This window comes from Pteropus alecto, unplaced genomic scaffold (genome assembly GCF_000325575.1).
Source record: "Pteropus alecto unplaced genomic scaffold, ASM32557v1 scaffold1279, whole genome shotgun sequence".
In the NCBI taxonomy this organism is placed as follows: Eukaryota; Metazoa; Chordata; class Mammalia; order Chiroptera; family Pteropodidae; genus Pteropus; species Pteropus alecto.
In genome coordinates, this window is record NW_006443126.1 from 385034 (window position 1) to 407255 (window position 22222).

General features: G+C 47.6%; 1 protein-coding gene across 1 annotated transcript; it reads left to right on the forward strand.

Moving 5' to 3' along the window:
* Positions 1–305: 305 nt before the first annotated feature.
* LOC102897561 (cytochrome P450 4F22) lies at positions 306–18210 on the forward strand. Its single transcript, XM_006923394.1, has 13 exons — positions 306–403; positions 1419–1641; positions 4803–4947; positions 9710–9763; positions 9885–10012; positions 10216–10337; positions 12728–12995; positions 14022–14088; positions 14198–14327; positions 15823–15956; positions 16733–16797; positions 17458–17540; positions 17899–18210. The coding sequence occupies exons 2-13, from the start codon at positions 1420–1422 to the stop codon at positions 18074–18076; spliced, it is 1596 nt and encodes a 531-aa protein (XP_006923456.1). The 5' UTR covers positions 306–403; position 1419; the 3' UTR covers positions 18077–18210.
* The last annotated feature ends 4012 nt before the right edge of the window (positions 18211–22222 follow it).

Here is a 22222-nt window from a genome sequence, read left to right on the forward strand (position 1 = left end):
CGCTTTGGCATTGTTTGAGATCTGTGGGTTTCTGAAGTGAGGGTGATTGAGGTTGACCTCTGGTGGGGCCTCTGGGGGCCTCTGCCAACTCCTGTGTCCCTTGAGCTGGGGGAACTGACCTTGAGTTGTCTGGAAAATGGAGAGAATAATAGGACCTCCCTCTAAGAGCTGCTTTAAGATGCCATGAGACAAGGCATGCACATTACTGAGCATAGGACACAGCACATAGTAAGCGCTCCATGCTGGGTCACTGTGTTGTTAATATTATTGTTACCCACCCACTTTGTTTTGGTTCCTTAAGGAGCTGGCCTTAGATCAAGTATTTGAGTGTAAGTAGTTTATCTGTGATCACAGCAAAAGCCAGTAAGGAAGAAGGACATGAACCTGAAAGAATTGAAAACAGGCATTCAAATACGTGTCCACGCAGTTTCATAGCAGCACATTTCCCAATAGGCAAAAGGCAGAAATATTCAAGATGTCCATCAACAGATGAATGGATAAACAAATTGTGATATATCCTTACAATGGAGTATCACTCAGCAGAAGAAATGGAGCATTTACACACACTACAATGTGGATGAACTTCGAAAGCATCATGCTGAGTGGAAAAACTAGACGTAAAAGGGCACATGGTGTATGATCTCATTTATATGAAAGTCAAGAACAAGCAGATCCATAGAGACAGAAAGCAGACTGGTGGTTGTCAGAGAGTCAAGGTACGGGGGTATGAGGAGTGACTGCTCATGGGGATGGGGTTTCCTTTAGGGGTGATGAAAAAATTTTGGAACTAGATAGAGGTAGTGGCTGCACAATAGTGTGAATGTACTAGATGTGTCCGAATCGTGCACTTTAAAATGGTTCATTCTATGTCAGATGAACCTCACCTCAATTTAAAAAAGAGGAAGAAGAAGGAGGCGGAGGGAGAGGGAGAAATGGGATAAGGGAGGCATCCAGTAGAGAAATTTTCTATTGTGGGCAGCTGGAGTTTAATCCCACTGGTAGCACATGTGGAACCCACACCTCAGGGCCATTGCAGCCGAAGAAAGAAGGTGCTGGAGTATTTTATCCAGCAATGCTCATCAATCATTGATGAGAGCTGCCTTTGGGGCGGAGTGTGTCTTAATATTCCAGCACTCTGGCCAGCTATGCATGAGCAGAGAAGTTAGGAGGGATGTCCTGCAAAGTCAAGGCTGAGGGTACATGGTGGGGCACTGGTGCATTCATCTGGCCAGCTGACTGGAGGTCCCTGCTGGGGGCATGAGTGGTATGTATCCTTGGCATCCGGGACTCACATGTATTAAATGCTTCCTGTGTGCCAGGCACACCATGCTTGACTCCACAGGTTACCACGTGTATAGCACGTGTGATTGGCGGGTGGTTCCCACTGGCACTGACCCCTACCCTATGTGTCCCACCAGGATGCTGCCCATCACGGAATGCCTGCTGCACCTTCTGGGACTGGAGAAGACTGCCTTCCGCTTGTATGCGGGGTCAGCGCTCCTCCTCTCGCTGCTCTTCTTCTTCTTCCGCCTGCTGCTGCAGTTCCTGAGGCTCTGCTGGCACTTCCACATCATCTGTCGCCGGCTGCGCTGCTTCCCCCAGCCGCCCCGGCGCAACTGGCTGCTGGGCCACATGGGCATGGTGTGTGATGGGCTGGTGGGCTGGGTGGGGCAGGGCTGGGCAGGTCCCAGGTATTCAGTGAGGCTGATGGACTGCTGGCTTCCTGCATCCCCCCAAGAATCTGGTTGGAGCCATGAACAGATCCATTTTATAGGATGTGAGACGGAGGCTCAGAGAGGGCAAGTTTACCTAAGGTCACACAGCTGAGATGAGGCAGAGCTGACTCCAAGGTTTTCTCTATAATTCCAGGCTATCACCGTACCTTTCATATGATATATCCTGTGACATAATAAACTATAATATATTCAGAATACAGGTACCAATGCCTGTGAATTTCATCAGGTTCTAGGATCCTGGTGGGGGACAAGGAGAGCATACTCCTGTAGATTTTGTTGCTTCGTCTCCACCCCCAACATGGTTTCATCTCTCTCCCAGGTCAGGACCCCAACCCTTTCTTTGCATTTCATTTTTTATTTCACATGTATGTGCCAAGTATTATTTCAGGCTATTTATAAATGTTTACTCATTCAGTCCTCTTGACAATCCTAGGAGGCAGATCCCTTGACTATCCCCATTTACAGCTGAGATTGAAGATCAGAGAGCTTAAGTAGCTGACCCTAGGTCACACAGCTCATAAGTGACAGAGTTGGGGTTCAAACCCAGCTGTCTGGCTCTAGTCTTCTTAGCTTTCTTTCCTCTGCTGCCTCTAGTTTCTTGATGAGAAAGGCTGTACTTTTCTAGATGGGCTTCAGAGGTCAGAGAAGAGAAAGCCAGACTCCCAAGGGCACTGAAGCCCCATGCTGAGTGCAGAGGTGGACTTTGGAGAGTCATTTTGGGGCAGTGGTCATTAAGTGTGGACCTGATGCTTGTATCTATCATCTACTGCCTGTGTGACCTTGAGCAAGTTCCTTAACCTTTTGTGCCTCAGTTTCCCCATCTGCAATGCAGGGACTGTGATTGTTCCTACTAGCCTTGTGGGGTTGTTTTACAAGTCTTGCAGTCATGTCTGGAGCAGGCTTGACACTGAGCCTGCTACACAGTGGTGGATGTATGTGCTCTTGTCTTGGGTCTTGCAGGGACAGGAAGTATCAAGTGATTCTAGAAATATTTTAGATACTCCCCAAAGGGAGCGTCTCAGAAGAAGGAAGTGGGAGATGCATTTCCACTCAATAATGCAAAGAACATTTATTTTATTTAGTTTTTGGAATTATCCTCCTGGGACCAGCACTCACTAAGTTTTGTCTGTGCCTGAATCCCTTTTCTCTCTTCCATCCTCCCACCCTTGCTCATGCCTCATCCTCACCTGTTGGACCATGGTTCAGCCTCCTCCCTGGGCTCCTGCCTCACCTTTCCAGTCCATCCCCCACCCCAGAAGGATTCTTGAATCTAACCATGTCCCTCCCCTGCTCACACACTCTCTATGGTACCCACTGCTGTCTAGGGAAGGTCCCAGCTCCTCAGCTGGTGTTCAAGCCCCTTTTGATTCCACCCCCTAGCCTCCTCTCGTGTTCTAGCATCCTCCTCTAGTCCCACGGAATGACTTCGTGTTCCTGTAACAAGGCTCTGGCTTCCTCTACTTCACAGCTTTTGCCGAAACTGTGCCCTCTTCCCAGAATATCCTTCTCTGTTAGATGAACTTCTAATCACCTTTCATGCCCCATCTCCAGTGCCCTTACTCCAGGAAGTCCTCTGGTTTATATGGTGGTTGTAGAGGTAGTAGCCAGGCCCTGGCAACTCTGGCCATTGGTCAGGGCTGGTTCTGAAGCCTGGCCTTGACTCCATAAACCCAGCCTGCCTCCCGGGGCCATGAGACCTGGGTGAGGCCATGATCTCCACTGGGTGTGAATAGGCTCGGGGCTGAGACTAACAAAGAAGGAGACATAGGAGGCAGAGAGGAGTCATTTGCTCATTTAGTCATTCTTTCGTTTGACAACTGCTGGGCCCTTCCGCTGGCCAGGCACTGGGTTAGGCCCCTTCGTGGATGAGCTCTCTCCTAATTCTCATGGTCTGTGAATTAGGGATGGATCTGCTCTATATTATGGATTTCATCTTTGGGGCTCAGAGAGGTTAAGTGACTTGCCCAAGGTCACACAGTGGCTGAGGGTGCATTTGAGCTCAGATCCATCTGACATTGAGCCTGAAGTACTTCTGCCTCATTGAGCATTTTGTTAACAGCAGGCATTTTGGAGCTGGACGGCCTGTGTTCAAATCCTGGCTCTGCCACGATGGCAGATGGTGCCAGTGCCTGGCCATATGTTCTGGGCCCATTTCTGGGTGCAATGACATGACTTTCAGCTGCTGGCACCGGTGTTCTAGGGTTTTCTCTAGCAGCTCACTCTGCCTGTGTGTACTGCAAGCTTGAGAGTTAAAACCCCAGGAGTGGCCCTCGGCTAGTGACTATGGTACTATGTGACTTGGTGTATAAACACCCAGCCCCCTCACCCTTGGATTGGGTTGACTATGAGATACATGTCTCCCAGAGGTCCCCAGTGGCACTGAGCCCCAGTTGACCATGGCGGTAACTTTCTTGACAACCCACTCTTTACTGGCTGCTTTCTCTCCCTGTCTCACTTCCCTACTCTGTTACCCATGTTTTCGGAATCACCCCACAAATAAGCTACTTGCCCTAGAACCCTTGTCTCAGGACCTGCTTCCAGAGAGTCCAAATCAGGATAGTCATTTACTCACATTTAACTTCAGACAAAGTAAAATGGGAAACAGTAACAGCTCTGTCATGGGGTTCTTGTGTGGGTTGAATATACAAATCTAAGAAAAAGTCCAGAGAAGCTCCCAACACTGCACATGTATGTGTTAAATATGACAATACTAGTAATATTTTATTACTAACAGAGGAAGTACTTGATAAATGCCATCCATTATCATTATTTCGTTTACTGGTCCTGTTTTTATTTCTTGAACATCAGTTGTGTGTCAGGCTCTGTGCTGGGGTTCTCACATTTTATTATTTCATGAATCCTCTCAACTGACCTCAGATGGAGAGTTGATTCTTCCCCAGTTTTCATATGAGGAAGTGGAGGCTCAGTGAGGTGCAGCTAGCTGCCTGCAGTCACATAGCCCTTCTCAGCTTGTTTTGAGGGCAAGGGAGGTGTGGCAGGAGGGAAAGGCTAGGGGAAGCTGGGGCTGGGCACCTCCTCACTATCCTTCCCCTCCATCCCCCACAGTATCTCCCGAATGAGAGGGGCCTCCAAGATGAAAAGAAAGTGTTAGATGACAACCACCATGCAATCCTGGTGTGGATTGGGCCTGTCCTGCCACTGGTGGTTCTGATGCACCCCGACTACATCAAACCCCTGATGAGCGCCTCAGGTAGGTGGATTGGGCCTCTGAGTGATGGGTAAACCCTTAACTCCCAGAGTCCACCAGAGCTTCTAGGCAGGTGGGCTATCCAGAAGAAGGGCCATTCGAGTAGGGCTTTGAAGGATGAATAGGAATTCACCAAAGCAGAAATGGCAATGCAGAGAGTGGGAATAACATGGGAAAATGTGACAATGTCTAAGAGTCCCAGGAACTTTGAGAGGATGCCCACTCACTGAAAAGTCAGAACAAAACGTATTCAGATAAGCAGTTGTTTGCCTAAGATTTTGTTTACTCGTTGTTGCTCTATTCCAATATGGCACTCCAATCATTTGGATTCTGATACTCCTCTTCTGACTAAGCCAGCCTTCAGCTTTCTACCTTCACTTGAGCTGACCCTGACTGGCAGAGAAGGAAATATAGAAAGATTGCTTCTTCCTTCTGCAAGCTACACCTATCCCAAGGCATAGGACACCCAAGTGTGCTTGGCAAGCTCTTGCTCAGCATTCAACACGCAGATCCAATGACTCTCTCCTCCAGGAAGCCTTCCCTGATTCCCCAGGACACCATAACCCTCTCTTCTGGACTTTCCCATTCTCAGTTCTAACTGCTTAGGGCTGAGTATGTTTGTGTCTTGCTCTATCTTTTTCATAAGTGGGGCTCCTCAGTGTGGCCTTGCATGTAGCTGGGCACCTCCAAAAGTGTCAGGGGACATTTGAGAGAAGAGAGATGGAAAAGAAAGAACTCTAGGAATTTTAGGACCTCTGGCCTCAGCTTGGGCCTCTACAAACACATATCTGGAGACCGCCTTCAAAGGCTGCCACCTGGGAGCCATGAAAGAGTAAGGGGTCATTGTCCTGTCCTCCAGCTATGCCCTCCCCAAGACTTTTACCCCCATTATTAAGTTTATGAGGGGATGACCATCCTTACTGCACAAGGGAGAAACCTAGACCCTGGGAGGGGTGACTCTTCCAAGGATTGGCACCGAGTTGTAGGAAGAGCCCTGAACCAGGACTTAGGTGAGCTAGGTTTGAATCCAGGCTGGAGTACATACTTGCTGTGTGATCCAGCAATTCATTCAGGTTCTCAGGGCCTCAGTTTCTGATATGTAAAATGGGGCCATTGTGAAGACTCAATAATATAACGAAGGTAGGTGCTAATAAGGGTTTCTTCTCTTCTGACTATTTAATACACCTTTTTTTTTTCTTTCTTTCTCCTGCTCTTCCTCCTCTCCCTCTCCAACACCCGCTCCCCTCTCCACTTCAGAACATCAGTTTTCTGATTATCATCTTGCCTGGTTTTGAGACTTCAAGTAGATCAGGAAGTAGAACCCCCAGCATAGGCTTGGAATTTAGTAGATCTCAAGCCTCTTCCACTCCCCTCACCTCCCTCAGAACAGGCAAGATATCCACTGCCTTCCCCACCAGAGGAGCAGGATGATGGACTTGGGTGGAGCTGTGAGTCAGGTGAGGCCTGGCCCCAGGGTGCCCCTGCCCCTCCATGCCTGACTGCCTGGGCTGGGACAGGCCTGCCTTAAGTGTTAGACTTCATCCCCATCTCGGGCCTCCTTGGGGTGCCACCCCTGGGGGGCTTGCTGCTCTGAGCTTAAACCCAGACAGCCAATGGGCTGTGAGGAAGGCATGTGTCCTCATGGAAGCTCTGTTTCTTCATCTTCTAATGGGTCTTTGGGATAGAGAACATTATTATGAGAAAGTAGGTGAAAATGCTTTATAGAGGACAAAGCATGATGTATAGTCAGGTAGCTTGATTTTATACATTTGTTTTTTATTGAGATGAAATTCATATAACATATAATTAACCATTTTAAAGTGTATAGTTATGTAGTGTAAGATAATTAGTGTGTTCGCAATGTTGTGCAACCATCGGCTCTCTCTAGTTTCACCTTTTTTTCATGATCCATAAAACATCCTGTACCCATTAAGTAATCACTTGCCATCCTCCTCTCTCCTCATCTCTTGGTAAATACTATTCTACATTCTGTCTCTATGGATTTGCCTATTCTGGAGATGTCTTAGGAAAGGAGTTATACAAAATGTGGTCTTTTATGACTGACTTCTTTCACTCAGCATAATGTTTCTGCGCTTCATCCACATCATAGCAATGATGAGTACTTCATTCCTTTCTTTTGAGGCTGAGTAATATTCCATTTTATGGATATACCATAATTTGTTTATCCATTCAGCCATTGATGAACATTTGGGTTGTTTCTACCTTTCAACTATTATAAATAATGCTAGTATGACCATTCATGTATAAGTTTTGGTATGGACATACTTTTTTTATTTCTCTTGGGTAGATACCTAGGAGTATCTACCAAAAAAATTGTGGGGTCATATGGTAATTCTATGTTTAACTTTTAAGGAACCAGACTATTTTTCATGGAAGCCATGCATTTGTTTTTCATTAATAGGGGCCTACTATAAGCTGGGGACCCAGACAGTCATCTCACAAGTTCTTGACACTGATGAACAATAATTATAATCATAGTAATAAAAATAGCCAACAGTTTGTTAGTTTTCAATTTACATGCACAAATATTTAATGAGCACTTACTGTGTGCCAGGAATATATTGAGTTTTTGTAGGGGTGCCGTGAGGTAGGCAGGGTTACTCTGTTTCCCCTTTGATATGTGAGGACATGGAGGGGCACAGTAGTAACATGTCCAAGTTTACACAACTAGTTAGTGGTAGGGTTGGAATATAAACTCAGACCTGGCCATCCCAGAGACCAAGCTCACAATCACGGTGATATGCAGCTTCCTGCTGGGCACCATGTAGGGGCTTTTCTTACATGACTTTCTCCAGGATAAACATTACCATCCCTTTTAACTGGAGGAGAAACTGATGGAAGAGGCAACCTGGACATGAACTCTCCTGGCATCAAGTGGTCAGAATCGGAGTGGTGGAGGGACCCAAGAATGGGAAAGCAAGGGCTCATTTGAGGAGAGGGCTTGGAGAAGGCTTTGAAGGATGCATAAGAGTTTGCCACATGAGTACTGAAGGGTTCTACCAGTGCAAAGGCACAGATGTGTGATAGTGCCAGACGAATTTAGGTGACTTGGGGTATTTGTAGTGAAGATGAAGTGTGGAGAGAAGTAGGAAATGAGACAGAAGCTGGACTCAGAGCACCTGTGTGCAAAGTGAATGAGCTTGGGAATGATAGGGAACCATGGGAAGTGTTTGAGCAGGACCACACTGGACAGGTCTTTGTGTCAGAAAGACTTCTAGAGGTCCTAGCTTGGAGTCCAGAGTCCAGAGAAGAGAGAGATAACTAGACATCTACTTTCCTCTCCAACATTTTCCCTTTCAGGAAGCCTGCCTTGAGTTCCAACAGCCTTTCCTTTGTGCTTCTCTTCGCTCCTGCACACTTCCTACCTTCTTGATAATTGCATGGTGTGCCTCAGCTTCCCTTTCTCACCACACCCCGAGCTCCTCCAGGCATGGAGCTGAGCCATCTCTGGGTTTTCAGCATCACCCAGCATGGGATGGGCACAGAAAGATGGCAGAAGAGGTGTGTGTTGAATGGGAGAATGAGAGGAGAGATGACTACGAACATGATTCGCCGGTTCTTGGGAAGTGTGTGTGTAGGTGGCTGAGTCATATTTCAAATAAAAGGCCATCCTGGATGGAAATTTTCAGGTACTTCCTTCCTGGGGCTCTGCCCATTCTGTCCTAAATCTGTTTAGCATATAGAAAGGGAATTTACTCACTCAGCCATCTATCCATTCATTAATTCATTCACCTTTTCATTCATTCATTCATTCATCTGTTTAGCATATAGAAAGGAAAGGTACTTACTCACTCAGCCATCCATCCATTCATTAATTCATTCATCTTTTCATTCATTCATTCATTCATTCATTCATACAATAAAAATTTAATTAGCACCAATGCATCAGTGATTGACATGATTCCTCCCTCCAAGGGGCTTGTCACTGGATGGATACAATCCAGAGTGATTGGTGGGGGAGGGTATGGCATGCAAGCATGAGACTAGAAGGATGAGAAAAGAATGTTTGAGGCAGAGAGGGCATCTGGTGGAAAGACTCAGAGCAGAGAAAGAACACAGTTTTTCTGAGGAGCTGAGAAAAGTTCTGTGATGTTAGAACATTGAGCATATGTGGGGAGGGGGGAGGATAGAGACGTTTTGAGAAAGATCTGGACCAGGGTAGATCACTCAGGACTTTAAAAGTGGTATGAGCAGCTGGTACAGGAAAGGACATGGTCGGATCTAGAGTCAGATAAAATCCTGGTGGAGCCAGGGTGTGGGCTAGACTGGAGAGGGCAAGGCTGGAAGCTGGGAGCATAGGAGGTATAATTTAGATGGCCTGAGCTGGCAGAAAAGAGGGGATGGATTAAGTTGAAGAAGGCCATTCTGGGTGGAAAGCACAGCCTAGGCAAAGGTTTGGAAGTGAGGGACAGCATGTAGAGTTATTTGGTGATGTCGAAAGATGAGGTGGGAGAGGCACACAGGGGCAAGATGGGACAGGGATTTTGATGCTAACCTGAGCTTGAATTTCTTTACCAGGGTGATAGGGAACCATGAAAAGTGTTTGAGTGGGGGGTGCGGAGTGAGGGGGGGGCTTATATTCAGATCATCATGTTATAAAGATATTTCTGGGGCAGGTGTCAAGATGGACTGAAAGGGTGAGATGGGAAGTCAGAGCCCAGAGAGAAGCCCCAAGGAGGTCATAAATAGAGGTCAAGGGTCAGAACTCTGTTTTGATTCATTACTGCCTTATCTCTCTCCATAGCTGCCATTGCCCCCAAGGATGAACTTTTCTATGGCTTCTTGAAACCTTGGCTGGGTGAGTGCGGGACTGGGTAGGCTGAGGCTGGGGCTTCAGGGAAGAGAGGGTGGGGCACAGGGTTTCTTGGAGTGTTAAAAAGTAATAGGAGAGGCCCCTAACCTCAGTCTTCTGGGCCCAGGAGATGGACTGTTGCTCAGCAAAGGTGATAAGTGGAGCCGACACCGCCGCCTGCTGACACCTGCCTTCCACTTCGACATCCTGAAGCCCTACATGAAGATATTCAACCAATGCACCAACATCATGCATGTGAGTCCCAAGATTTCATGGGAAGAGGGTGTCCTAGGAGGGAGACTGGTCCAAGCTCCAACTCATGGAAGAGTCATGTGATATTACAAAGCCTCACTTCTTTTATCTATACATTGGGCTTGTACTGATTATGTATCTAGGTCGCTGTCAGCCAGGCTTTAAGTCCCTAGTCTCTGTGCCCATTCAATGTCTCTCTCTTCCAGGATAAATGGCAGCGTCTGGCAAACGGCTCAATGATCTCCCTTGACATGTTTGAGCATGTCAGCCTCATGACCCTGGACAGTCTTCAGAAATGTGTCTTCAGCTACAATAGCAACTGTCAGGAGTGAGTGTGGCCTCCCTGGGGGAGACAGAACCAGGTGTTTTGGGGACAAGGTGGTGGGAGGAGAGAGGTGGTATTAGGCACCGTTGGGCTGCTGGTGCTTTGCCACTGACAAGCTATGTGGTTCTGGGAAACTGACATCATCTCTCTGAGCCTGTTTACTTACCAAAAACATGGAATTCCAATTCCTTCTCCATAGTCATGGTGTAAGAATGAAATAAGTGAGTCAATGGCTTTGCACATAGTAGGTGCTCAGTACATGCTACTTTCCCTCACTCCTCCATGAAGACTTTGTGGTCTTTGGAAAGTATCCCCTCACTTTCTGAGCCTCTGTTTCCTTGTTTGATGACTATCCCTGACTCCATGAGAGATGCTTTAGGGATAAAAGGATGTAGCACTGCCCTGGCACACAGTAGATGCTCAGTGAATATTTGTTGAATGAATAAGTTTAAAAAACCATTGCTCTGGTTCATTCAGTCATTGATCAAATAATCATTATATACCTATCATGTGCCTGGCACTATGCTAGCTATTGGGAATACGGTAGGGCAACGGAAGAAATCTCAGTTCCTTGGAGCTTATAGTCTAAGTGGGGATATAAGGAATAAGGGACATAATGAATGGCAAGTTTGTAGCACATAGTAGGTCTTCAATAACAAGCTGCTGACTTTGTTACTTTGGTCTGGTAGGGGTTTGTTTCAGTTGGGTAGGTGGAGATGGCCTTAGTAGTTAATTAATTAATACAAGAAATTTTTACTGAGTGCCTACTATGTGCTAGTCCTGGACTAGGTACTGTGAATATAGTGGTCAATAAAACAGACACAGTCTTGCTCTTCTGGAACTTACATATTGGTGGGAAGAAAGGCAGTAACCATGAACAAATAAATAACCAAATAGACAAACTGTAATAAGTGTATGAAAACAAGCAGCACACTTCAGAACCAAGGACAGCTCCCTGAACTCCTACCGCAGGGGTTTAGTTGTTTTAATGGCAGCTTTACTGAGATGTAATTTACATACCATACAAGTCACCCACTGAAAGAACACAATCTAGTGTTCTAGTATATTCACAGAGTTGTCCAACCATCATAATCGATTTTAGAATATTTTCACCAAAAAGAAACCCTGTACATTTTAGCACTCATACCCCACTTTTTCCTTCTCCAGGTCTAGGCAATCACTAATTTTCCTTCTGTGTCTATAGATTTATCCCTTACAGAAATTTCATAGATGGACTTATACAGACTTTTGTGTCTGTTACTCAGCATAATGTTTTCAGATTCATCTACGATGGAGTATATATCAATAATTCATTTCTAAATTTGCTGAATAGTATTTCATATACTGTATAACACCACATTTTGGTTATTTGGTCATCTGCTAATGGACATTTGGGTTGTTTTCACTTTTTGGCTATTATGAATAATACTGCTATAAACATTCATGTACAAGTTTTTGTGTGTATATATATTTTTAATTTTTTTGTATATATACCTAGGAGTGGAACTGCTGGGTTATATAATTCTATGGTTAATCTTTTGAGGAAATGCCAGACTTCTCCCCAAAGTGGTTGCACCATTTTATGTTCTCACTAGCAGCATGTGAAGGCTCTAATTTCTCCATAACCTCACCAACACTTGTGATTATTTTTTTGATTATAGCCATTTATATAGTTTAGATTCAAGTTCTCCATCAGATATATGATTTGTAAATATTTTCTCCCACTCTGTGGGTTGTAGCTATTTAGTTTTAGTTGGTGTTACATCTATTTGGAAGTCCACATCCCTCTTTGAGCTTGTTTTAAAATGTACCCAGATTTTGGGTTTATTCAGGTACAGTGAGGCCAACAGATCAAAAGATCATTGCCATTGAAAAGATAATTCATTACCTAGTTCCTAAGAGGAGGGGACATGCCGTACCACACAGGGCCACATGGGGAAGCACTAGGAGAAAGCATGGCAGATAGAAACAGGAAATGCAGGGCATGTAGGTTTCTGCAGATAGAAACAGGAAATGCAGGGCATGCAGGTTTAGGATTGGCTGGTTTGGATAATTTAAGCAGGCTCTGGGTCATAGGGGTGCTTCTAGCTGTGCAATATCTGGCCCTGGGGTGATTAAGGAAGGAGGATAGTGGCTCAGCCTGGAAAATTAGGAGTAGGAAATCTGGATTGATGGTTTGCAAAAGAAAGGTATGCTTATGGGCGAGTCTCTAAGAACAGGGTAGTCCTGGGAGGGGCAATATCTCTCCAGTCAGTGAGGCCCCAGATGTCAGAACATCAAGAATATAAGAAGATATAGTTAATCCAGGGCCTCTCTTTGTTACCTATCCACCGAGAGAGGAAGCTTGTCTTAGGACATGGGCCTATGCCCCTTGCCCTTCTTCTCTGTGGCAGGAAGATGAGTGATTACATCTCGGCCATCATTGAGCTGAGTGCACTGGTGGTCCGACGCCAGTATCGCCTGCACCACCACATCGACTTCATCTACTACCGCACAGAAGATGGGCGGCGTTTCCGGCAGGCCTGTGACACCGTACACCATTTCACCACGGAAGTCATCCAGGAGCGGAGGCGGGCACTATGCCAGCTGGGGTCTGAGGCCTGGCTTAAGTCCAAGCAGGGCAAGACCTTGGATTTCATGGATGTGCTCCTCTTGGCCAGGGTGAGGCTGGGCCCTGGAGGGTAGGGCCCAGGACGGCCTCCTCACAAACTGCACCAACTGCCTAAAATAATAAACATCTAAATTAACATAGACCTGGGATGCAGGCAGATGCAAAACACATAAGGCTTATTATATTCACTTGCTTAAGCTGCTGTAACAAAGTGCCACACACTAGATGGCTTAAAGAACAGAAATTTATCTTCTCAGTTCTGGAGGTTAGATATCTGAAGGTGTCAGCAGGGTTGGTTTCTTCTGAGGCCTCTCTCCTTGGCTTGTAGGTGGTTGTTTTCCCTATATCTTCACATGGTCTTCCCTCTGTGCATGTCTGTGTCCTAATCCCTTTCTATTATAAGGACTCCAGTAATGTTGGATTAGGGCTCATTTAATGACCCCTTTGTAACTTAATTACTTCTGTAAAGGTCCTATCTCCAAATATGCTCACATTCTAAGGTCCTGGGGATTAGGACTTCAACATATGAGTTTGAGAAGTTGGGATAGGGAGGAGACACAATTCAGCCCACAACACTTACAAAGATGAAATGCATGACCTTAAAGACATGTGAGACTTGCGGAGATAGGTGGTCGCCCATTTGTGGTGCTTCTGTGGAATTTCTGAGCAGCACTTCAGTTCTGGATTCAGACAGTCCTGGATTCCAATTCTGACTCTGCTGCTTCATGGGTGCTTGACCTTAGTCATCTGACTCTTCCCTCTGAGCCTCAGTTTCCTCACTTATGAAATGATGATCATCATACAACCTGATCAAAAGATCATTGTCGGACATCTGGCAGGATGCTTGGTGCTAGGAGCTGCTCAAGAAACACAAACTCCCTTCTTCCCCTCACCTTTGACTCTCTTTCTCTCTTTCCAGCTTTCTTGGACAAGTTGCATACCTCCATCTTCCTGGAATTCTTTCCTCTGCAGCTTGGCTTAAGAGAGGGTTGCGGGGTATCTTTGACTTTGGAGGAGTCCATAGCATGCAGAGGGGGGGAAGAAGTGGGCTGAGCATTGTCTACTGTCTATTTCAGGATGAAGATGGGAAGGAACTGACAGATGAGGACATCCGAGCTGAGGCGGACACCTTCATGTTTGAGGGTGAAGATATGGGGCGAGGCCAGGGGAGGATAGGGGACACCCATTGTCTGCAGATAGCATCTCCACTATCTTCAAGAAGCCACCATTTGAGCTCCTCATCTGTCTGCAGGTCATGACACAACATCCAGTGGGCTCTCGTGGATGCTGTTCAACATGGCCAAGTACCCGGAGTACCAGGAGAAGTGCCGTGAAGAGATCCAGGAAGTCATGAAAGGCCGGGAGGTGGAGGAGCTTGAGTGGTCAGTCTGGGGTCATGGGGACAGTGGGGGCAGGTTGAGTCTAGAGCCTTGTGTGTGAATCTCTCTGCTCTACCACTTATTGACTTTCTGACCTCAGACAAATCACTTAAGCTTCTTGAATTTCAATTTCTTCAATTGTAAAACAGGATGATAATAATGCATCATCTGCATACCTCATAATGCAGAAGTTCTTAGTCAGAAGTGTCTCAGTCAGCAAGTGTTGCAATAATACTACATAACAAATAGCCCCAAGCTCAAGAGTTTGGAGCAAGCATTTATTTTATTTATTGCTCCTGTCTGCATATTACTTTTGTTACTGTTGGGTGCTGCTGAGTTGAGTGGGGTTGCTTCCAAACTGAGATTTGGGTTTAAGTCTGTTCCACACATCTCCTCATTCTTCTTAAACCAGCAGCTACCCTGGCCATGTTCATCTCAAAGTAGACTCCAGAAGCTCAAAGAGCTACACAACTTAAAACCTCTGCTTAACATTCCATTAGCTAAAGCAAGACTCGTGGCTAATCCCAATGGGGTGGGACATATACTCCACCCATTTAAGTGGAAGTCACTGCAGAATCACAGGGCAGAGGGCACAGGTGTATAATTTGAATACAAGAGGAAGTGAAGAATCAGGAGCAATAATCTGATTGACTTCAGATGTGTGCTGTGTAGAGCTGATTCTGGGTCATGCAAAGAAAACATCATTAAATAGCGTTGAACAGTGAGAAAGTAGTTCAATGTCAACTTTTTGGATTATGAACTGAGGTAGAAACTCTCGGTTGGGTACTATTGGATCTTCAAATCTTGCTAACCTGTCTTTTAACAAAGGGAGAAGATGTCCCAGGTTCTGAGAACTGGGCAGGAGATGGTGTCTAGCCAGAATTTAATAACTATCCTCTGGTTTCTCAGTGTTGCTTATGATTATGACACATTTATGCCAGGCATGCTGTTTGCCCTTTACGGTAGCAACATCAAATGTCTTTGAAAGAGAACCTGTTGTTGTAAAGAAAACAATCTAGATCATGAATCAAGAGTTGTAATTAATCCAATTTTGGGCTCTGAAGTCCAAAGGAAAAAAATTAAGTAAATAATAGTATAAGGAGAGGGTATGTGGATTTTTGTTTTTAAATAATGAAAATGATCCACACAAGCTGATAAGTTGCTGCTACCCAGGCCCCCTGGCTGTCCTGGTACCTTCTCCAGTCCCCCTATTCTCCACATAATTCATCAGTTAAAGTGTTAATGCTGCCCCACCCGCAAGCCTGCTAGCGCTGCTCTGATTGGCTGGGGGTCAGGTGCTGAGGGTTAGTGGTGTGTGGAGGGCACAACAGCAAATGCCAGAAGTTGGGGCAAGTCTGAGATTCTGGACTGATTTCCTGCATGGTTGCTCCTGAGCGTGTGTGTGTGTGTGTGTGTGTGTGTGTGTGTGTGTGTGTGTGTGTGTGTGTGTGTTGCTGTGGCCTGGCCCCAAGTCACATGCCTGTTCCATGTTCCCCAGGGATGACCTGACCCAGCTGCCTTTCACAACTATGTGTATCAAGGAGAGCCTACGCCAGTTCCCACCTGTGACCCTGATCTCCCGCCGCTGCACGGAGGACATTAAGCTCCCAGATGGGCGCATCATCCCTAAAGGTGCCCTCTATGTGCTCCCTGCTGCCTGGCTGCTCTATTGCCCATGGGGGCCTAGTCACACCCACCCCAAGTGCACCATCCCTGTAGATGGGGCAGCTCTCTGTATGGATGTTGCTCCTGGGGTGATGGGAGAGACCCATCTGTGTAGGGGAGAAACAGAGGTGGGTGAGTCTGGGTGGAAAGGAAGCAATGGGTGGGGCAGGGTCGGCCCTCTGAAGGTGCAAGTAGGGGAGGGTTGGTTCTGTTCAGTTGCCAGATATCCCCTGTAGACCAGTTCTGTCCTGGGTGATCCTGGAGATCTAGAGAGGCCTCATCCCCAGGACCAGGCTGGGGAGAGACATCAGGACACAGACATTCCCAACTACATGGGGTCAGGGAGATGGGCTAAAGGGAGGAACAAGAGATGGAGCAGACTCAAAGAAAGAGCATTAGCTCTATCTGGGACAGAAAGCACAGAGAGCTGCTTGGAAGAGGAAACATGGGAGGTGAACTTTGGTGGTTGAATGTGAAAGAGAGAGCAGAACCTCAGGGTGCAAAAGGCCTTCAATGCCACATTGAGGCATTTGAACTTGATCCTCAGGGCAGTAGGAAGCCATGGGAGTCATAAGCTGAGGAAGAACAATGTCAGATATGCAAGAGAGAAAGATCCCTGTGTTGCCAGCAGGGTAGCTAGAAAAGTGATGGGGATGTCTTCGGGAGAGTCAGGCAGCAGAAATTTTCAGAGAAGGATGGGCAGAAAGGGTGGCAGATGGCTCATGGAATGCCAATCCCCACAGGAATCATCTGCCTAGTCAGCATCTACGGGACCCATTACAACCCCACAGTGTGGCCTGACTCCAAGGTGAGCTCCTCCTTTCTCTCGGCTTCCTCAGAAGGGGCAGTCCTGGGGCAGCAAGGCCTCCCCTCTCCTACTTCCCAGGGAGCCAGACAGCAGGGCTGGAAGCAGGGCTTGAGCATCCCTCCCCTATTTATTCACCCACTCACTATGAATTCATTAGGTCTACAAATATTTATTGAGCACCTACTGTGTAGGTGCTTTATCCTCAGTGCCCAGACCCTGTGCTGGGCACTGAGGATAGAGGAAGATATTGTCTTTGCCCTCGCAGAGCTAACAGTGAAGTGCAAAGGAAGAAAAGCAAAAACAATTTGATTTTGGGTATTAATAATTGTACAAAGGAAATAAAAACTGCAGTGGAGTGGGGGAGAGGGAAGCACTTCAGTTCATATGATGAAGAAAGGTCTTGCCGAGGAAGAGATGTTTGAGCTGAGACCTGTAAAGTGTAAAGAGCAGAGAGAAGTGTGTTTCAGACTGTTAACAGCAAGTGCAAAGGCCCTGGGGTGGGAATGAGCCTGGTGCGCGTGAACAGTAAAAGGAGGAGGTGTGACTGGATTGCAGTGTGGTTCTCTCTGTCCAGCTGGGGGCTCCCCAGAGGCTGAAGGAGGGGTCCAGGCTAATATGGGTGGGCCAGTCCTCAGACTCACCCAGGCTGCTCCTGCTTAGGTATACAACCCTTACCGCTTTGACCCAGACAACCCACAGCAGCGCTCCCCGCTGGCCTTCGTGCCCTTCTCCGCAGGACCCAGGTAACTCTCCTATTTTCCCAGTCAAAGCCAAATGTAGGAGGAACACCGAGGCCAGGGGAAGGTCAGGGATATGCTGTTAGGGGCAGAGACCACATCCCACCCAGGTGTCCTTTCTGCCAACCTGACACCCTCTTCGTGTCCTCAATGCACCCGGAAACCTCCAAATCAGATCTGCTATAGCACCCCTGAGTATTAAGCGCACCTACTGAATGCCAGGCCCTGAATTCTGGGCGCCTAGGCTCCCAAAGACTCTATGATACATTATCCCCATTTTGCAGATGAGGGAACTGAGGCTCGGGGCGGGGGTGTCATTTACCCAGTCCTAGGGACTCCGCTCACAAAGTCGTCCTTCCTTCAGGAACTGCATCGGACAGAGTTTCGCCATGGCCGAGATGCGCGTGGCGGTGGCGCTGACACTGCTGCGCTTCCGCCTGAGTGTGGACCGAACGCGCAAGGTGCGGCGGAAGCCTGAGCTCATCCTGCGCACGGAGAACGGCATCTGGCTCAACGTGGAGCCGCTGCCTCCGCGGGCTTGAGTGCAGGCGAGCCCCTGAGGAGACAGAGGCCCAAGCCCCGCCCAGAGGCCGAGGCCCCGCCCAGAGGGGACTGCCCCTCCCCTAAATCCTGAGGGCATAGGCCACGCCCCTCAAAGTCCAGGCTCTGCTCCTGGAGGGCCGGTCTCCTCGGTTGAACAGACTGTAGGTGCAGGCGACGCCCCTCAAGGCAAGGCCCCGCCTCCTGAGGGTCTGATTCCGCCCTTTGTGGTCCAGATCCCGCCCCCTGAGTTCGTTCCTGCCCTCTTGGTTGAGGGACCAGGCTAGGCCATGACCCCTTGGGCCCAGGTCCCGCCCACAGCATCCCAATGATTCAGGTCTTCAGGCCCCGCTCATCGAGCTTTCTAAGGACCTAAGACCAGACGTCTAAGGAGTCCTGGATTCAAGCCCGGTCCCCACGCGAATCCCGGCTGGCTTCTAAAGGGAAGACTTGGGAGCCGAAGTCTGAGATCAGAGCCTTGAACCTGTACATCACCTTCCTGAGGCCCCCACCTCAGATGGGCAAACCTCTCAGGCATCAGGTTACATGCCAGAGCCCAGCTGTTTGCTTTTGCCCGTTGTTTTGTAAACTCAGACCCTCCCCAGCAAGCCCCTTCCTTCTTCCCTTGCTCAAAGTCCCTTTGCTAAGTATTCTAATTTTGGTAGAATAAAAGCAAGGGACACTGACATCCTCCACTATCCACCCTCTAGCCTGACCAGACCCTGACACCTGGAGCCCAGCAAGGAAACGAAGGGCCCTGGACAGTTGGGAGGTGGCTGAGGGGAAAGCTGTGGGCTAGGAGGCTGGAAAGCCATTTGTCCTTGGACATAAACTCAGACTTTTGGGGACAGTTTGTGTATTCATTAATTTCATCAACAGACTGCATATCAATTGCTGGCACTGAGCCAGGAGTACAGCCAGCCCGATTCCTGCCCTTGGGGGAGTCAGATATTGAACAAATAATTCTGCATATAAACGTTTACTTAAACTGGTGATAGGTGCTCCAACGGAGAGGTTTTTGGTGCTGGGTGAGCATAACAGTGAATGGGGGTGGCTCAGTGAGAACTAAAGTGGGGAGTAGAATTTGAGTGGTGACAAGGGAGAGAAGAGCATTCCTGGAAGGAAATGCGTCTACAAATGTCCCAAGGTAAGAGGAGCATGGTGTGCTTGAGGAACTCATAAGGGGCCAGGATGGCTGGGGAGTGGGGCAAAATGGAAGAAGGGTGGGCAAGGGACAACCTCCTACGAACTGTGGGCCACGTCATGGTTCGATCCTTATGCTGAGGGCATTAGGGATCTATAGAGGGTATGTGAGGAGGGACAGTATAGGTCATGATCAGATCTGGGCTGGCAGGGAGGTGGCTTAGAAGGAGAGTATGAGGGGGCTGGAAACCCAGGGGAGAGAGAGGCTGAGGTCCAGGTGGGGTGAGAAGGGTGGGGGTTGAAGGGAGGGAGGAGGTTAGGGTGATACCCAAATCTTTGACTGGGGGAATTAGATGGCAGAGAAGTCCGTGACATGGTGATACAGGAAATAGGGCAATGACAGTACCTACAATGATCATATTAATTCATCAAATATTTATCGAGCATCTGTGGTGAGCCTGGCAGTGTTTGAACCATTCTAGAGGAGGGAGCAAATGATAAATTATAAATAAGCAAATAAGTAAATTCACACAGGTCTTGAAAAGCCACTGATTTTATTGTGAGAGAAATAGGGAGCCATGGAAGGTTCTGAGTAGAGGAGGAACAAGATTTGTCATACATTCTTTGGCTGCTATGTTGAATGGAGACCGTGGAAGGCAAGGATGGGACTAGGATGATAAGGTGGAGGTGACTGTACTAGTCCAGGTGAGAGATGATAGTAGCTCCAACCAAGCTGGGGGCCCTACAGGTGATGAGGGGCGATTGGATTCTGAAGAGGAAAGATTGTTTTATAAAGGTAGTGGTGGCGGGTTTGCCGATGGATGGAGGAATATGGGGTTCACGAGAAGGTCAAGAACCCAGATTTGGGTCTGAGCACCTGGAAAGGTAGACGTGCCATCAACCAAGATGGAGAATGCTTAATGGAGTAAGTTTCTTTTTGGGGGGTGGGGTGGGATTAACATGTCAATTTGTATCATATAATTCTCACAGCTACTGTTATGAGATAGGTATTGCTATTATCTAATTTGACAGAGATGGGAATTGAGTCCCCAGAGCGAAACGACTCCTCCAAGGTCCTGCAATATCCTTGGTACTTCAGAGGAGGCCCTGAGTCCTTTCCTACCCTATTTCTTGGGCCTCCTGGTTTTGTTCTAGACCTCTCTTTGGCTAGAAGAGGTGTCCGCAGGGATGGCGTGGGGCTGAGATAAGCCGAAGCTGGCTGTCGATCCTGCGGCGCCCCCGGGTGGCATGTGCTGGGATCGTGGGCCGGAAAGCCCCGTTTGAGGCTGCTTGCGAACTGACTAGGAAACATGCTGTCCCAGGCCCTGCAGAAGCCAACCGTTCTTGCTGTCGCTCCCTCTTCCATACCCCGGTCCTGGTGGCGAGTCTCCAAACGTGCATTATTCCCCAAACATTGCACCAGCTTCCCTCCCTCCCCCCCGCCCTCCGTGCCTCCGTGCCTCCGTGCAACCCCGTCATCCGCCGGCAAAAATTACTTGGACTTCGGAGGCAACATACATGGGTTCAAACCCCGGCTCTGCTCCTTCCTAGCGGTAGCCTTGGCACGTGACTGTCCCTCTGCACCTCAGTTCTCCATTGCCATGTGAATTTTATAGGATCATCTACTTGTAATGCATTTTGACTTTCAGCTAAGGGTCTTGATTGTGGGTGAATGAGGAAGAGGCATGGATTCCGTAGGTCCCAGGACTTGGCTGCACCTTTTTTTTCAGCATGATAGTTTATATAAAGTTTTGAAATACCTAAACAAAATTAAAACTTGTTTAGGGAACATACAATAAGTTTTACCAGTTTGCTGTGTGTGTGATTCTTAAGACACCTGGGCCTGGTGCTGTCACTAGATGCTGTGGGGCCTTTCCTCCCCTGAGCGTATCGGAGTCTCCCTCTGCTGGACAGTTCCGGAACGACAAGCTCTAAGGAGTCTGGTCCCCCTTCAGCGTGTGTGCGTGTGTGTGTGCGCGCGCGAGATTGAGAGAGAGAGAGAGAGAGAGAGAGAGAGAGAGAGAGAGAGAGAGAGAGACAGAGAGAGAGAGAGAGAGAGAGCGAGAGAGAGACAGAGAGAGTGAGCGAGAGAGAGGGAGAGAGAGAGAGAGAAATGGGGAGGAGAAGGAGAAGAAGATTGGGTCTATAGTCTATATTTCTGAAAAGTTAGGCCATTTATTCATTCAGATTTTAGTAGAGATTTGTCTACTAGTTACTGAGATCTTCCCATGAACCACATCTTGAAATGTCAGAACTAGACAAAAATCAAGAGAGAGAGACAGAGAGAGTGAAAGGGAGAGAGTCAGAGAGAGGGAGAGAGGGAGAGTAGCGAGGGAGAGAGAGAGAGAGACTGTGTGGATGGTTGTATTGGGAAGAGGGGAGGGGACAACCCCACTCCTTAGAATGGCTGTAACTGTCCACATCAGGCTCAAGGCAGGAGCTGCTGTCCAGACCCCACCCCCGCTTTGCAGCAGGCAGGACATTCTGGAAATAATGTCCTTGCAAGCAGCTCTGACTGATGACAGCGGGTACATGTTCTCTGCTCTGTCCTAGAGGTCCCCAGAGGGACTGAGCTCCAGGTTTCACAGTGAGAACTTCCTTGCCCAGCTGCCCTTCTCTTCCCAGTCCCACTTCCTACTGCCCTGCTGGCATCTCCTGGGATCACATCCCAAAGAAACAACTTGTAGTTGAATTCTTGCGTCAAAATAAAGTATTTGCCCTTGAATCCTTGTATTAGAGTCTACTTTCAAAACACACAAACTAAGACACCCTCCTCCAATCCCCGCAGGCCTATTATTATGTCTTTTTTACTAAGGAGGAACATTTTTTTCTTTCTTGTTTTAAAATTAATTATTTTTTATGGTGACATTGGTTAACGAAATCCAAGTTTCAGCTGTACATTTTAACAGTAAGGAATATATACATTTATACTGTTTACCTCCCATAGTTAATTTCTTTCTGTCACTACATAATTGACCTCTTTTATCCTGTATACTTCCCCACTC